Source organism: Callospermophilus lateralis, chromosome 18 (assembly GCF_048772815.1).
Source record: "Callospermophilus lateralis isolate mCalLat2 chromosome 18, mCalLat2.hap1, whole genome shotgun sequence".
NCBI classification, from domain to species: domain Eukaryota; kingdom Metazoa; phylum Chordata; class Mammalia; order Rodentia; family Sciuridae; genus Callospermophilus; species Callospermophilus lateralis.
In genome coordinates, this window is record NC_135322.1 from 17,651,086 (window position 1) to 17,666,938 (window position 15,853).

At 51.1% G+C, this 15,853-nt stretch overlaps 1 protein-coding gene across 2 annotated transcripts; it reads right to left on the reverse strand.

The window, feature by feature from the left end:
• Positions 1–381: 381 nt before the first annotated feature.
• On the reverse strand, positions 382–12,064 carry Cd22 (CD22 molecule). 2 transcript variants are annotated; one of them, XM_076838140.2, is made up of 14 exons: positions 12,016–12,064; positions 9,427–9,485; positions 8,784–9,161; positions 7,574–7,876; positions 6,261–6,524; positions 5,898–6,161; positions 4,783–5,040; positions 4,316–4,582; positions 3,963–4,226; positions 3,034–3,130; positions 2,823–2,898; positions 2,340–2,458; positions 1,820–1,904; positions 382–1,164 (listed from the first exon to the last, which is right to left on the reverse strand). In XM_076838140.2, the coding sequence occupies exons 2-14, from the start codon at positions 9,461–9,463 to the stop codon at positions 1,033–1,035; spliced, it is 2,544 nt and encodes an 847-aa protein (XP_076694255.2). In that variant the 5' UTR covers positions 9,464–9,485; positions 12,016–12,064; the 3' UTR covers positions 382–1,032. The 2 variants fall into 2 exon arrangements, with proteins under 2 accessions (XP_076694255.2, XP_076694256.2); XM_076838141.2 differs by lacking the exons at positions 5,898–6,161; positions 6,261–6,524.
• Between the last annotated feature and the right edge of the window lie 3,789 nt (positions 12,065–15,853).

Genomic DNA, 15,853 nt, shown 5'->3' on the forward strand with positions numbered 1-15,853 from the left:
TCTGCTAGGCCTCCTATAAAATGACTCAGGCGTATTTAAGGTTAGACTTCACTTCCTGCCATGAGCCACCTGCATGGTACGGAGTGGCATCCTCCTTTTACGGATGCAGAAACAGCTGCAGGCAGGTTGGTGAACTCTGCCCAAGATCACTCAACTGGTGAAGCAGAAGAATCAGAGTCAAACTCAAGTTCGCCCAACTGAAAAGCCGGTGTGCTTCTCCCAGCCAGACAACTGGACCCCCCCGATGGGCTGATTTGATCATGAGATAACTGTGACTCTTTTCCTTCCCCCTACACTCCACAATGCCATCCCCAGCTCCCCGTCCCCACTCTGACTCCACAGATGGGAAAGAGCTCACTGGCTCCTGGAAGTGGCCTCTGTGCCATTTTTATTGTGCAACTCTTTGTACATTATCTTTGTTCTTCTCAGTGCATCTGCGCAGTCCACGAGACCCCGAGGGCAGGGGCTGTCACCGCAACGTCCTCCACGGAAGGCTTAGCTGGCTTGTAGACAGTTTCTAGAGGAGAAGCCAGCTGGGGACAATGCCTCTGTCCACCTCATTTCTGTCCTTCCCTGGGATTTCCCCAGGAGCAGAAAGTGAGCATAGGATTAGTGGGTGGCAGTGGGGGTGGGGAGGTCCAAGGGACAAGGAAGACAAAACAGTGTCAAATCAACCCCAGGGCAGTAGGGGAGGGCTCAGGAGGGGGTGGATGGTGGCAGTGTCTCGGGTGTGGGACACAGGGGGCTGTGCAATCCTGGACGGGTGCATAGGTGGATTTCCGGGTGGGAAGGAGAATGGAAAAAGATCAGGAGGGTCAGGGTTACCAGTCCTGGGAAGGAAAATGGCTCTGAACCAGACAGACACAGGTTCTCCTCAGTGATTGTGTGTGTGTGTGTGTGTGTGTGTGTGTGTGTGCAGGGAGATAAAAAGGTCCTGTGACTTAGCAGCTGAACAGCTGCAGCTGGGGACACCGTGGGGTTTCCTTGGCCCCACTGGCTCTGGGCACATCCAACGCAGCCTGTGTCCTGCTGTCAGTGCTTGAGAGTCACATAGTCCACATCTTCTGGTGCCCGAGGCCGCTCCCCAGTCCCAAAATGAACGAGCTCCGAGTAATGAATCCCGTCATCTTCTGGAAGACTTGGAGCCACGTTCTCGTAGTCACCCTGGGAAAACCACACGGGAGTAAGCCTGGCCTTGCAATGGGGGCCAGCCTCCCTCCACCTCCCCCCCTTTTTCCTTGTTCCACTCGGGGAGGGAGGTCTAAAAGCCCACACAAGAGTCCCCTTGTCCAGAAACTGGCTGTCCTTTGGACACAGAGGTCCCTACCCTGGCTCCAACCACAGCTCCGCCCATGTGTCCCCCAGATTGCATGGGAAATTCAGTCCCCAGATTCCTATGCTAATATGTGTGGAGGTGTGACCTTTGAGAGGTGATTGGATTAATGGGTTGATGGGTGACTGAGAGAGTGGCTTTGTCATAAAATTGAGTTCTCTCTGGCATGCACCCCCCTTGCTGAGCAATGCCTCGTGCCACCTCAGAACTCTGCAGAGAATCCCCTTCAGCAAGATGGCGCTCAACAGATGTAGTCCCTTGGCCTTGGATCTCCAGAACCATGAAACAAAATAAATCCTTTTCCTTTATAAATTACCCTGTCTCAGGTATTGAGTGATAGTAACAGAAAACAGACTAAGGCCACAAACCTCCCCCCGCCAACATCTAGCTTTAGCCACACTGACGTCTACCCAAGTCTTTCCCTGTGGGGCTCCCAGCTGAGACCAGGACCCAGGCCCCCCAACCTTCTCAGCCTTGGCCTCTTACCACATGACACTTCTGCACCACTGAGTAAGTGACCGTGTCTTCATTATTTGGGAGAGGTCCTTGTGTTTCTGAGGGGCCTGTACCTCTGAGAGGGAGAACAGACGGAGAGCCATCAGTGAAGTGCTTCCTGTGAACTCTCTTCCTTCTCCCGACTCCCTTAGTCCCCCCAGCAGCACCCCAACCTCATCCCTTTTTGGAAAAACACAACTTGCTGTCTTCCCCGAGCCCCATGCACACAGTAGGGGCTAATAAAAAAACGTGTGCCGGATGAATGAGCATGCATGTGTATGAGTCACCGTGCCTTAGCCTCTGTGACAAAGGTTGGCTCTGGGCACACATGCTCTTGGCTTGTAGAAACAGGTCCCGTTGTGAGGCCTGTTACTTAACAGAGGTTGTTATAGAACAGGAATGAGGTAATAGGTAGATGGTGTCAGGAGGTGCCTGACACAGAGCTAAGACACTATTTCCCCCCTACGTCCCTCCCAGGCTGCAGGACCCACCGGTCCTGTACCCTCAGTACCCCGTTCTTGGTGTGTCAGTCTCTGGAAAGCGCAGAGTAGCATAATTAGTGCCGTCTTCCATCATCGGATTGTAGCATCCCAGGGAGTGGGGCCCTTCAGAGAGAAGGGTCCTTCTAACCTGGGAGAGAGGCAGGGTTGCAGTTCTGACTCTCTCTCCCCACCCTCCCCCAGCCTCTGACCCCACAGAGGACATTTTTTTTGGTACCAGGGATTGAACTCAGGGGTACTTGGCCACTGAGCCATATCCCTAGCCTATTTTGTATTTTATTTAGAGACAGGGTCTCGCTGAGTTGCTTAGTGCTCGGATTTTGCTGAGGCTGGCTTTGATCCTCCTGCCTCAGCCTCCTGAGCCACTGGGATTACAGGTGTGCACCACCACGCCTGGCCCCAGAGGACTTTTGATCACTTTTCTTTAGGTCTTCACCTCGGTTCCTCACTCCACTTTAAGGGCTGCCCTGCATTTGATCTTCCTCCCATCCTACCTTTTTATTCCTCACAAAGAAGCTCCGACCATTGGAATTTTCCTGAGGCCCCTGTTGGCTCCGAGTCCTCTTCCAGCTAAGGAGAAGAGACGGGCTTGGTGGGGGTCAGGGAATGAGAACAGGACCCTGTGGATTCAGGAGACTGGAGGCTTTGGGCCTGAGTAACTGGAAATGGGATGAGCCAAGGGAGGGGGCAGCAGGAAGAGCTCACTTTTGCTGAAGCTTCACCCCCCAGATGACCAGGATGAGGATGGCCAGGCAGATGCCAATTCCCATGGTCGTTCGCCTGCCGATGGTCTCCGGGCTATCTAGTAGAGAAAAGAGTCACAGGTTCGCTCTGCACTCCAGCATCCTTGACTTATCTCTGCATCCAGCCCCCATTCTTCTTCCCAGCACATCTCCTCTGTGCATGGGAGAGTGAGGCAAGAAAGATGGAGAAGGGCCCTTGGTTAGGAGAAGGATCTCTGGTTAGGAGGAAAGCACTGTCTTTCTCCCAAGCAGGAGTTTTGTGCAGGCCTGGCCCTCACAGAGCGCAGCATCCTCAGCCTTCTAAACAAGTACAACTTTCCAGGGGTTTTGGACACACTATCAGCCCTTAACATACACTGGTTCTTCGACTCAGCAATTCCACCTAGGCATTTGTATCTTGTGCCTGTCCTTGTCTACCTGCTCAGCCTTGAAGAGGGGGCTGGGGAAACTAAATGGGCAGCATCCATTCAGGGGACACAGTGCCACCCTTAGAAAAAGAGGCAAGTCTCGAGTTGTCCAAAAAGTGGAGCCCCAGGGCATGGCGTTTCTATGCAACGTGCCAGTTACATTTCCTGACAGAGGGACCCAGCAGGAGCTCACGAAGCCTGGAAGATAGGTGCAGCCCGAGGGAATCCTGGACAGAGGATTCCCTGTCCAGAAGGGGAGGTAGATGGAGAGGCTCCTGTGAAGCAGGACAAGGCGATTGCTCCAGCGGTGGCAGCAGGAAGCTATGGAGCAGGGAGTGTAGCTGGGCTGCGCTGGGCAGGAACTGGGAGGGAGGAAGCGGACTGTAAAGACTGTGATCTAGCAGCAAAGGCTTAGTGGTGGGAGGAGCTTCAAGCGCAGTCAGCACCAGAAAGGAGCCTGAGAAGAAACAGAAAGGAGCCTTACAGTAGATGGTGAGGGTGCTGGGGGGTGACTCGCCCTCGCCCAGCTGGTTGACCCCCTTGCACCAGTAGGAGCCCGAGTGCTCAACCTTCACAGGATCCAAGCTCAACGTCTGGCCAGAATACTGGAGGTCTTGGTTATTCCAGTCAAACCAGGTGTACTGTGAGATGGGGGGGTTGGCATCGCTCTCACAGGTCAGGGCTGCCTTTCTCCCTTCCATCACTCTGTCTCCCGGGGTAATGGACACCCACAGCCTCCGAGGTGCATCTGAAAGGGGAAAACAAGTCAGGGTCCAGGCAGCTGGTCTCTGGGTCTCTGCCGGTCTCCACTCTCAGCCTCCAGCGCCAGCCACTCACATAGCACTTGCAGCCTCCAGGCCTCCGATGCTGACTGTCCTATGGAGTTTTTGACCAAGCAGCTGTAATTTCCAGCATCTTCCGGGGAGACGGAGTCAAAGTTCAGTTCTCTTCCTTTTGCTTCCAGAAGACTTCCGTTTTTCTTCCAGAAGAAGTGGACTTCTTCCGGGTGGCTCTTTGAGAAGTGGCATTGAAGTCGGACCTGGTCCCCAGCATGAATCTCTGACAGGGAACTGATCTGCAGGACCTTCACCTCCTTGGGAGCATCTGCAGGGCCAGGGCTCATGCTGACCTCTCAGATCTCTTCTCCCTCTGTTGTCTCCAGGACTTCCCATCCCCTTGGTCTCAAGGCCTATCTCCCACCCCTCAATTCTCAGTTGAAGACTGTGACTCAGGTCCCACCTCCTCGCCCTTCCATCCCAGATCCCATGGGGCCACCTCCCAGGTCCCCCCACCCTGTCACTCACACTGGACATCCAGGTCGACGGGAGAAGCCGGCGAACACCACTGGTTACAGGCGGAACAGGAGATGGGTGGGGTGTCCCAGGCAACGTTCTGAATCTTCAGCACCTCTTGGGATGGCTCATTCCACAAGCCTTGGGGGCTCCACACAAACCGGGTAACTGTTGGGTTACTGGAGTTGTACCTACAGCGCAGGGTCACGCTGTCTCCTTCTCGAATCGGTGTGGGGCTCTCAATCACAGTGGTTACCCGCTTGGGGGCATCTGGGAGTAGACCAGAGAGGTGAATAAAGTAAGGCCAAGCCATAATGCCTCTTCCTGTCTGAATGCCCGACCCACCTGCCCCTGTGTTCACACAGCTGCTCCGTGGGGGGAAATCCCTGCTTCTCTGTTGCACCCGTGTCTATTTGACCTGGCTGTGACTTGAAGGAGGACGGTACAGTGGTTAAGAGCTCCGCTCTGGAGTCAGACTGCCAGATCCTGCCACAGAAAGTTGTGTGGCTGCGGCTGCAGGCCTTGGTGTGCCCCTCCTGTCCAGTGGGTCCTGAGAAGATCACACCTTGCAGAATTCTCTCAAGGATGAGCTAAGAGGATGCCTTAGAGCAGTGCTCAGTAAACCACCAATCAATGCCAGGGATGCCGCTGTTATTGCATATCCGGCCTGCCTAGAGTTTGGGGATCCCTACCCATCAATGTGACATTTCAGGGCCCACAGATCTCATGATCTCAGTGACTCAACTTCTCCAGTGCAACCCTTAGAAGAGGTAAAAGAAGTTCTACCGATGGAGAGGTAATGAGACACTTGCTCCAGTTCTTGAAACTTTCAGGACCTTTTCTGGGACCGAGCTGCTGCCTGGCGCCAAGTCTCTCTGTTCCTGGTGGAGCCCAGCATCGGTTATGCATTCGTTCAACAAACATCTGAGCACCTGCCAAGACTCAGGCCTTGGGCTAGGCAGATGCTGGGAATACAATTGTGATCCCCGAGAAACTTGTGTCGGAAGAGCCTGGCTTCTGCTTGTTCTCCCTTCTAGGACCCGGGGACCCCCTCTGCCCACTCTGTCTTCCTCCTCCCCCCACTTTCCTCTTCTCTCCCAAGAACCAGAGGCTCCGTGACTGCTCACATTGGACGTCCAGCTTGGCTTCCTGGCCAACCTGTCCAGAACCAAGCCTGTTCTCTGCCATGCAGGCGTAACGCCCTGCATGCCAAGTAAGGACCTGGGCGATCCAGTATTTCTCTTCTGTCACTCCTGGCACTTCCTTCCCATTGTGATACCAGGTATAATTTGTTGGAGGAGGGTTGGCCGGGGACGTGCAAACCAGCTCTACTGGCTGTCCCTCCTTAGCAGGTGTGTGGTGGATGTAAACCTCGGAAACCTTCGGGGGATCTGGAAGAAGGGGCAGAGGTGAGGCGAGAGGTGAGGGGAACCCTGTGACATGAGCAAGCAGCCACTGTCACCTCCACCCTCAGCTCCGCGGAGGCTCACACAGCACTTTGAGGGCCACTTCTTCCGACATTCCTAAGCCTATGTGATTGGAGGCCTGACAGCGGTACTTCCCACCACTGTCCTTGGTCACTGAGGACAGAGTTAGCGAGAGCTGCTTCTCCCCCAGGAGGGTCCCGTCCTTGAGCCAGGATACAGTGTCATGCTCTGGGTTGCTGCTGGTGACCTGGCACGTCATGGTCACAGACGCCCCTTCCATTACCGTGGTTTCATTGGGAAAGACCTTGATCTCCAACTTCGGGGTGTCTGGAGGAACAGAGGGGTGATTGGGGAGGGGACTGGGACATGTGTAGTTCCCTTGTGGACCCAGGGGACTGTCAAAGCCTCCTCACTCCGTTCTCCTTCCCCCTTCTCCACATGTCCTCTACTCTATGGTCCCCACCTGCATCTGCCAGGATCCCTAACTGTCATTCAGAGCTTGTCAGTGCCTGCTTGAAGCCATCCGGTGGATTCCACACTTAGAATAAAACCCCAAACATGTCCCACAGCGCAGGAGACCTGGAGTCCTCTCCTGCCAGGTGGCCCTCGAATGCTGTGAAGTTCAACCTCTCAGGCCCTGGGCCTCATCACACACACCGGGGTCTCACCCCGCGGCTTTTGTACCTGTTCTTTCCTCTCCCTGGAACCCTCATTACCTGCCCCAGTCTCTCTCCATTCAAGGTCACCCTACATATTCACCTCCTTCAGAGAAGTCCCCGTCCATACCGTCACCCCCCAATCCTAACCCTGCTTTATTTATTTTTTTCTTAAGACACATACTACTCCTACAATTAGGTTCTGTGTTTCTTTGTTCATCTATTTCTCGTCTGCCTGTCCCACTGCAAGGCTGGCCTCATGTGGGCAAGGACTGGGCTCCCTGCTATATCCACCCTTCCAGCTGGCGGCCACTGGAAGGGTGGATACAGGACCCGGCACCTGGTAGACGTGCAGTGAATATTTATTGAATAAATGAATGAATCAGGCCCAAAATAATGATATGAAAAGAATTCCCACCAGGGGTGAAAGAGAAACCCAACCAGATGATCCCACGCCATGGCGAGGATGGATCGTTTTATTTCTGTTAGGCCAAAGTGGCGGCTGAAATGAATCTGTGTCCCGAAATTCCAGGGCTGAGAGGGGAGTGGGGGGAGAGGCCGGGCAATGCCACGCTGCAGGTGACGGGCAGCAGGTGGATTGTGCATCCTTCTGTAAGGTAAGCCTCCTCTTACCCTTCAGGGGCTCGATGGGGCATTAGGGAGAAGGTGACAAGGACTGCGTCACTCCCATGGGAACATGGTGTGTGTGGGGGGACTCACGCTTCACATTCAGCTGCACCGTCTCCTCAGACAGCACTTTGGCAGAATGCCACACCTGGCAGGTCAAGTTCTTCCCGTGGTGAGTCCACTCCGGTTTAAAGTCGATCTGGCTCTTGGTAGAGACGGCCTCGATGGTAGAGGAGGAGATGGTAGAGGAAGCAGGGGTGAAGGGGAGCCCCTCCAGGGCCCACCGCAGTTCAATGTCGTATCCAAAGCAGGTGAAGTTCAACAAGCAGGTCACAGTGACAGTCTGGGACTCCTGAAGTTCTGAAGGGAGCTGGATGCGAGGTGGAAAAGGAGATTCTGCAAAAGAGTGGGGACAGTTCTAGAGGCCTGGGGACCTGGATTTCATCCCAGCCTTTTGCACCTGTATTTAGAGGTCCCGTTCCAAAGAGCCTGGGCAGGAATCCTTATCAGCTACCTCCTGGCTCAGTTGAGATACTCTCTGTCGTTCCCTGGGGACCCTGAGCCTCCCTGGGGATGTATTTCACATTTCTTTCTCTCTGACTTGCTGATGTTTGCTTTCTAAATGGCTTCAAGTTCATGACTCTCTCCACCCCTAGGTGAACTGTACAAGTTTAGTTCAATGTGTATTTCTGAGCTTTGGTGACACCTTTCTATTTGTTCAATGGCTTCAATATGGGAGGCAACCCGGCACCGCGTCCTTTTAGCAGGTGGGCCTGCGTCCAGCGAGCCCCTCCCCAGTGGGACCACCCTTCAGACAGCAATGTCTGAGTGACAGCCCGCCCCCTAAACCCACGGCTGCTTAGAACCGGCCACCAAAGAAACAGGCATGACGTGACCACTCTCGCCAGGGCAGAGGCCCCTTGCTGCGTTTGATGGGTTACATCCACACCCTGCCTGCGTGTCATCCGGCCTTGAGAGGTTAATTAGAATTGGTCCCCAACATTAACACAAGGGGAGTTTTCATTTGAAAATTCATCTCTCCATCTAAGACCAGAAGCTCTGGCTACCTGGAACCCAGATGGCTAGAATGGGTGGGGGCGGAGGGGCATGGGCAGGGGCGGAGGGGCAGGGACAAGTGCTCACGCGCAGTCGGCCCATCTTACACTGCCCCATCACATAGCTAGGGCATCCCTTGCCTGGCCTCTGCAGGGAACTCAGTTTGTGACTCCTGTCCCAGTGGTTGATTCTGTCTAGCCTCCCTCCTTATTCTGAGGTAAGCAGACGCCTTCCCCCAAGGCCTTACTAGAGATGCTGAGGTTTACATGGTCCATCCATTTGTCGTCCTTTGTCATCATCCTCAGCCCCAGCCAGCCGCTGTCACTGACCAACAACGACTCGATGCTCAGAGTGCAGTTGTTTTTTGGGTCTCCCAGGAACTGTACCCTTCCCTGCTGAGAAGGGGACTTCCAGTCCACTGTGCTATTATAGAGGACAGTCCCCACGTAGCGTTTGGTGGTTTTGTCGTACTCAGGATTGTGGAACACGACAAGCCTGTCCACTTGCGCATCCGCCTTTGGGATTCTGTAGGTGCAGGGAATCCAGACGCAGGCCCCTTCCCAGGCATACAAGGTGGTGGGGTGTTTGAAGTTCCACGGATTTGAATTAGAGAAAGCCAAATATTCTGAAACCCATGACAGTGATCAGAAAGTATTATTTAGGGCTACGGAGAGTTTTTGAAGGAATAGAGTTCTCTCTGAAGCTAGAGGGAGACACGGGGAGACCCAGAGGAGCAAGACCAAGAGAGGGAAGCTTCTCTCTCTGTGTGTACACCCTGCCTGCCCGCCCACCCCACCTTTCCTCTTCTCTGACCCAGATCTGTCCTCTTTCTCCAGTGCCCACTGGCTGACATCCCAGAACCCAGGTACCCGCCTGGGCCACAGCCTTACCAAGAAGCAGGAAGAGATAGGGACCGAGGAGATGCATGATGTCGTGTCTGGGCTGGAGCCTGAGTTAGGAAGAGTTTGTCTTTGAGCCATCTGGTCACCCACTTCTGGCCCATCCACACCGAGCTCTGACCCCTTGTTCCTAATCCTGGGGGCCACATCTGGTTGCATTGTGGGGATGTGGGACTTGGATGCTCATGGAGTCTTTTCTGGGTATGCTGTGCTTCTCCTTCAGCCCAAGAGCTTCCTTCCCTCCTTCTTCCTTCTCCCTCCCTCTCTCCCTTCATTGTTCATTCATCCATCTATGCTTTTCTAAAATTCCTGCCCAGTTCTCAGGCTCAGAATAGAGCAGATCCCTAGGCATCTTGAAAGCCAGGCTCCCAGAGAAATGGGGAGTTCTCTTGGGGACTACTGGTGCAGGATTTTGAACAGGGGGAAGACATATTTTGACTTGAAAGACCAGGGAAAAAAAATAGTCATTCCAAAACCAATAATGAAGTTCAAAGCCAAGGAGAATATTTACAGAGAGCTGGAAGGTCTCAGGAGGAGAATCTTGTCTAAGGGACCTGCTCATGCGTCCCAGGGCTGAGTAGGAAACATCAGTCAATCAAGTGAGGGCAAAGGTCATGTCTTGTCTAAAGATGGTGGCTGTCTCAATCCAGCCGACTGTTGTCCAGTGGGAATCAGCATCCTAGCACTGTCTGACCTTCCAATGTTTCAGGAGAAGGAAGAAGCCACATTTGCACATTTAAATGTCCCGCTTTAAAAATAATATACAGTGTTCCGGGGCCTTTGGTGCTATAATCCTAACAACTCAGGAGGCTGAGGCAGGAGGATCGTGAGCTCAAAGCCAACCTTAGCAAACTTAGCAAGGCCCTGAGCAAGTCAGTGAGATCCTGTCTCAAAATAAAAAATAAAAAGAGCGGGGGTGTGGTTCAGTGGTACAATTCAATTCCTGGTACAAAACAAAACAAAACGGAACAATAACAACAACAAAAAGTCCAATACACAGGGCTGGTCAAACAAAACTTATCTGTGGGCTGGAGGTAGCCCAATGCCACCAATTGGCAACTGATATTCTCTCTCTCTCTCTCTCTCTCTCTCTCTCTCTCTCTCTCTTCCCTTTCTCCCTCCCTGGGCAATAAGCTTACCCTCAACCATTCTACTTTTTTACACAGAGTTACATTCACAGAGTTAAATTTAAGTCCCTATTTATATGGTCATGAACTCTGTTCTGGTCCCCAGGGAGCCAGCAGGATGTGCTAACCGAGTGTGTCTCCGGTGTCACCACAGACCCTGGTCCCTTCCACCAGCCCCACCAACACTTCCCACACAATATATCGCATCAGTGGCCGGCTCTCTGGCTGTTTATCTCTCCAGGCTGCAGGGTACAGGCTCTGGGTTGTTGGGTGACTGGTGACAGGGGAAAGCTAAGCTGTTGCTGAAGGCAGGAGGTGCTCTGTCCCCAGGTGTCAGGGTTGGCCTGGCCTGGGCATGGATTAGGGGTGAGGGCACGGAAGCCAGGCCAGATCCTCCCAGGCAAAGCCGACCTCATTTCTGCAGGTGTTAGCAATGTTTTATACAAAAAAGAAAAGAAAAAAGTCTTCAAAGTCAGCCACTTGGGAAAAGCTGAGCTTAAAAAATTCAGTAAGATTCTTTACTGTAGAACATTCTGAATCTTTTAATAAGCTCTATATACATCAGAAATTTCCAGACATGGGAGCCAGAGTATAGTATATTACCTACACTTCTTTAGCCACGGGATCATTTTACCTTTTCCACCAAAAGCTTCACAAAGTTATAGGGCCAGTTTTCTGAGAGATAACTTTGAGCTCCCCTTAGGTGACAACAGGGGCTGGGCTATTGTACCCTTCTGGCAGCACCCACTAGTCACGTCCTATCAGATCCTGGCTGAGTGGGAAAGGGACACAATGTGTGCCCACCTAAGGATCTCCCGACAGTCTCTGAAGCATAAGAAAGGGGGACGCAGGCCAGGTGTGGTAGCATATATCTATAATCCTAGCAGCTTGGGAGGCTATGGCAGGAGGATCTCAAGTTCAAGGCCAGCCTCAGCAACTTATCAAGGTCCTGAGCAACTTAGCAAGATCCTGTCTCAAAATGAAACATAAAAAGGGCTGGGGATTTGGCTCAATGATTAAGCACCCCTGGGTTCAATCCCTAGAACAAAAAAAAAAAAAAAAAGGAAGAGAGACCCCAGCCCTATAAGAACTGTAAGGCTGAAGGGGCAGGTGTGTGGAAACATGTCATTAAGTTCAAAAGGCACCTGTCCAGAACTGCCTGCTCAATAAGGGCCAGATTAGGGCTTTGTGGGACCTCTGAGCCAGCTTCTCCAACTCCATCATTCCCTCCTGAGCATCCAGGGACCCGTTCCAATCTCAGAAGACTCACCAGACCTGGCCAGGGAGTGCTCAAACACAGGGTCTGTCTACAATCTGTTGCCATGCAAGCAAGAAAGAGGAAAGGAGGTCCCCCACTACATTCCCAGCTCTGGGAATTGTGCCCAACACATAGTAGCCTCTCCATACTTGCTTTGAAGCAAAAGAAAAAGAAAAAACAAAATGTGGCTTTTACCTGTCTCCTCGTGTCTTCCCTCTTCAGAGACCCTGGCGACATCTGCAAGTGAAACAGGAAGTACACTGAAGTCTCCAATGATTGATTTTCACTCTCCTTGGCCACACCTCCTGCCTCTCGTGACTCTGAGGGTGACCAAGAGGCATCATGATGTGGAGAGTAGGGAAAAGAAACAGTGGAAGGAAGGTGGGCTTGGGGTCAGATTGAAAAGGGGCACGTCCATCTCTACGGTCAGGTCTTAGTGTCAGTGGACGGGTTTTCTGTATCAAATTTCCAAGCTGGTTTCTCTACAACTCTTCACATCATTGTGCTTAAAGGTATTTGTAGTTTGGGGACACCATCGGGTTACAATCATTCCCACGACCTTCCATTCTGGACAGAAATGGCGGGAAATCTGCTCAGTGACACTGATGCTCCAGAACCCCCAGGGTGGAGGGAGGAGCGCGTAGCCATCAGGAAGGAAAAGGCGATCATGCGTGAAGTGTCACCGAGTGGGAAAGTCTCAGTACTGAAACCTCACCACTTTTATCAAGTTTCTTGTTTTTGAGTATCTCATGAGCAGAACAAGACAGCAGCCAAAACTATGCAAATCCTACAGATGATGCAAGAGGCTTCTGAGAAGTCTTCACTCTGACACCTCTGCGCTTTAAGGGCCACTGGCCAGAGGAATGGAAACTGAAAGAGTAAAAGCAACTTCTTCAAAAAGTAGTGCTAATTTTGAAAGATGGAGTAGGAGGATAGTTGTCCCTTAGAATCTGAGGACGATTGGCTCCGGAACCCCTCAGATACCTGATGAACCCAGCCTAATTCCGTCTTAAGATTGGGAGCCATCTCGCCACAAAGTCATGAAAAGTTAATTTCTGATTTACTATAAATCATTGCGATTTCTAAACTTGCTTGGAATGCCTGCCCATGCCTTGAACTCACCCATGATAACAACCTCTCTGAAACCCTAATGGCGCCTCATAAATTCTGGCTTTCCCTGACCAGATAACAACCCTCTCTAAAACCGTAGTGGCAACTCAGAATTTTCTGATGCTGGGATCTAAATTTACTTCCTAAGTGCTGAACCATTTAGACCATTAATCTACTACCTGCCTTTGTATTATGCTTGTCAAAATCCTGCTATCTGTAAGTTCTCAAGACACCCCCCCCCCACTTTTTGCAACTTTTTGTGCTATAAAACTGCGCTCTTAGAGAACTGGGGTACTGTTCTCTAACCCACGGATTTGGGGAGAGACAGTCCCGGCTGGTTGGAATTACAAGCTTGCTTTAATTTGATTTAAAATTGGAGTTAGTGGTCTGCTCTTTGTGTCGTGGTTTAACATTTGGAGGCCTGAGTGAGATCAGACCACCAAAAATTCTGAAGCCGGACCTCCGCTCTGGGACTCCAGGCTGGAGAGCCGCTCTAGGGAGTGCGCACCTGGAGACATTCCAAGGCCCTGGGATGTGACTTCGGTTTATCGGATTGCTGGAGTGAACTGCAGCCCTAAAACACTTAGCAAGCATTTGGTGGAGGAGGCCTCCATAGGTAAGTGGCACCCTTATAACATCTGGTATCCGGTTAAGAGAGACCTCTTCTGGGGACAGAGAGGAGCCTGGCGAGGCACATACACTCCTGTAGCAAAGTGTCGCTCTGGTACTGGTTCAGTAAAGAATTCTCCATGTTTTTTCCGCCTTTTTGTTACGTGTCTTCTCTAGTAGAAACTTAAGACAATTGAACATCAAAATGGGTAATAAGGCAAGTGAGCCTGACCCCCCTTTGAGCTGTGTTTTAAGGAACTTTGGTAAACTTTACCCCCTTTAGTTAAGTGGGATTAGGGAAGCAATGTTTTCTTTTCTTCCTCTATTTGGCTGCCTTGAGTACACCCACTACAGAGGGAAATGAATATCTCCCAAATTAACCTGTCATCGGGGCACCCTGGGAACCCCTACCAAAATTAACTCTTGAAAAATTCCTTTAAAAGCCCCTGTTCCTCCAGATCAAGAGAGTCACAACCTTTGGGACGGATTCCCCCGTGTTTCTCCTTTGTTAGCAAAGCAATAAACCACCTTTTCCCTTTTCTCAGAACCCCCTCCTCATTATGAAATTGGCATTAATTGGCTTCGAGGTCAGGAACCAAACTTTCAATTAAAGATTTTGACACCCCAGGTGGGATTCCAGAGGAGCCCCCACTTTCTTGGGGAAGCCTAGCACTCCAAGCAGCTGCATGCCAAGGATGCAAGATGAACTTTTTGAGAGCTGACTCCTGGAAAGTTAGAGACATGCGAGTGTGCCTGGGGTCAGACTGAACCAGAGGAGCTATTCCTGTAGGTAAAAGAAAGGACTGAGGGACTCCCAGCAGCTGCTGAAGCCCCTTTTGCTTGGGGGAACCCCCGCCTTCCTTCTCTGCACTGTGAGGATTGCTCCATCTCTGTGTACTTTTGAAAAAAAGGAAATTGAATGCAGTCAAGTTGCCACACTGAGACCCTTGGTTTTACACTTCTGGTTTCCCCTTTGTGAGAACATCTGATCCACTCGTGGGAACATCTACGGTGCCACTGGTGTGGGAATCGTGGTAAATGGGAGTTGGAAACTTGGGGAGATTTTTCCCTTATCTGGTCTGTTTTAAAGGCTCCTGTCTGTCAGCCATAGTTTGGAGCTCCTTTCTGTCTGTCTGTCATTGTCTTTGTATCTGTTTCTAGCCCTTTAAGACAAGGGCACTAATGTGCTGATATTATAGATTGTTTCTTGGGGATAATCTTGGCTGAATGGGCTACTTATAGATGTAAATGTGACTAAGAAGATGATGTTTTACTGTAACAATCTGGTATCTGAATGGGTTTTTGAAGCATCCTACATTCTTGCAGTTAAAAGTTGGTTTGTCAGAGATCGAATAATTAATAAGGAGTCTTAACAGTCAAAAGCTGAGTTGGATGCAAAGGTGCTGCCTCTAATTCATGAGCACAGCAGGACTCTCAGGAGGATCCTCCCCCACCCATAATTCAGCTCCTCTTTATTCTCTCGCCACTTTCTTTCTTTCTGGAGGATGATATGAGCACCCGATGGTTACTTAAATGCAGCTAATGCAGCCCCAACTCTTGGAAATTCAGGAGAAAGGTATCCCAGCCTAGGTAGCTCTCAGTCACCATCCATACAGAGCAGGCGTGTTGGGCTCTGCCTTCTGAAGCCTTTTCCTACTTTTCTGTCCAGACCCAGAGAGCAGTTGTCGTGACTACACAGTGTCCAAGTTCTGATCTGCCTTAGATGTGTGGAGGTACCTTAGCCAAACTTTAGCCTCAAATGCCCCAGGTACGCTTCTCCTGCTTCTCTGTAGGGGGCCAGAATAGAATAGAAGTGCCAGCTTTTCTGTTCTCACCTCGTACCTTAGACCTCTTAAAAATAGCTGAACAGCCTATTACCAAAAGGTTTACTCCCCCTGAGTTAGGAGCAGGCTTTGGAGCAAGATTTATCCTGTTTGTCACTGAGAGAGGAAGACAAAACCTAGGAATAGCCACACAAGGAAGTGGACCTGTCAACAGCAAAGGGCTTAGTTCCTCTTAGTAAGGAACTTAACATCATAGCTTTGTTCCCATGGGAAGTAAGGTATCATAATTTTAGATATTCAAACCTGTCCAATTACCAACTAGGAAAAAATGATTAAAATGCCTTAGGCTTGAGGTTTCTGCTTAGAATAACAGTTTTCCCAGCTCCTTCCTGACCTAAGCCAGGACTCACATTGAAATGCAAGTGGAGGCGCAGTAAGAGACCAGTCTCAGACCCTAAAAAACAGGAGAGTAAAAGTGCCCTTTACCTGAATTTATATTAGACTAAACCAAAAAGTAAATTGTATGATAC

Excerpts from the sequence above, each read along its gene's own strand:
- Cd22 (XM_076838140.2), bottom strand. The coding sequence starts at position 9,463 with ATGCATCTCCTCGGTCCCTATCTCTTCCTGCTTCTTG. Across the intron at positions 5,041-5,897 it reads AGCCAAGCTGGACGTCCAAT|ATGCCCCCAAGCGGGTAACC; the intron begins GTGAGCAGTCAC and ends GTCTACTCCCAG. Across the intron at positions 2,459-2,822 it reads TCTTTGTGAGGAATAAAAAG|GTTAGAAGGACCCTTCTCTC; the intron begins GTAGGATGGGAG and ends CCTCTCTCCCAG.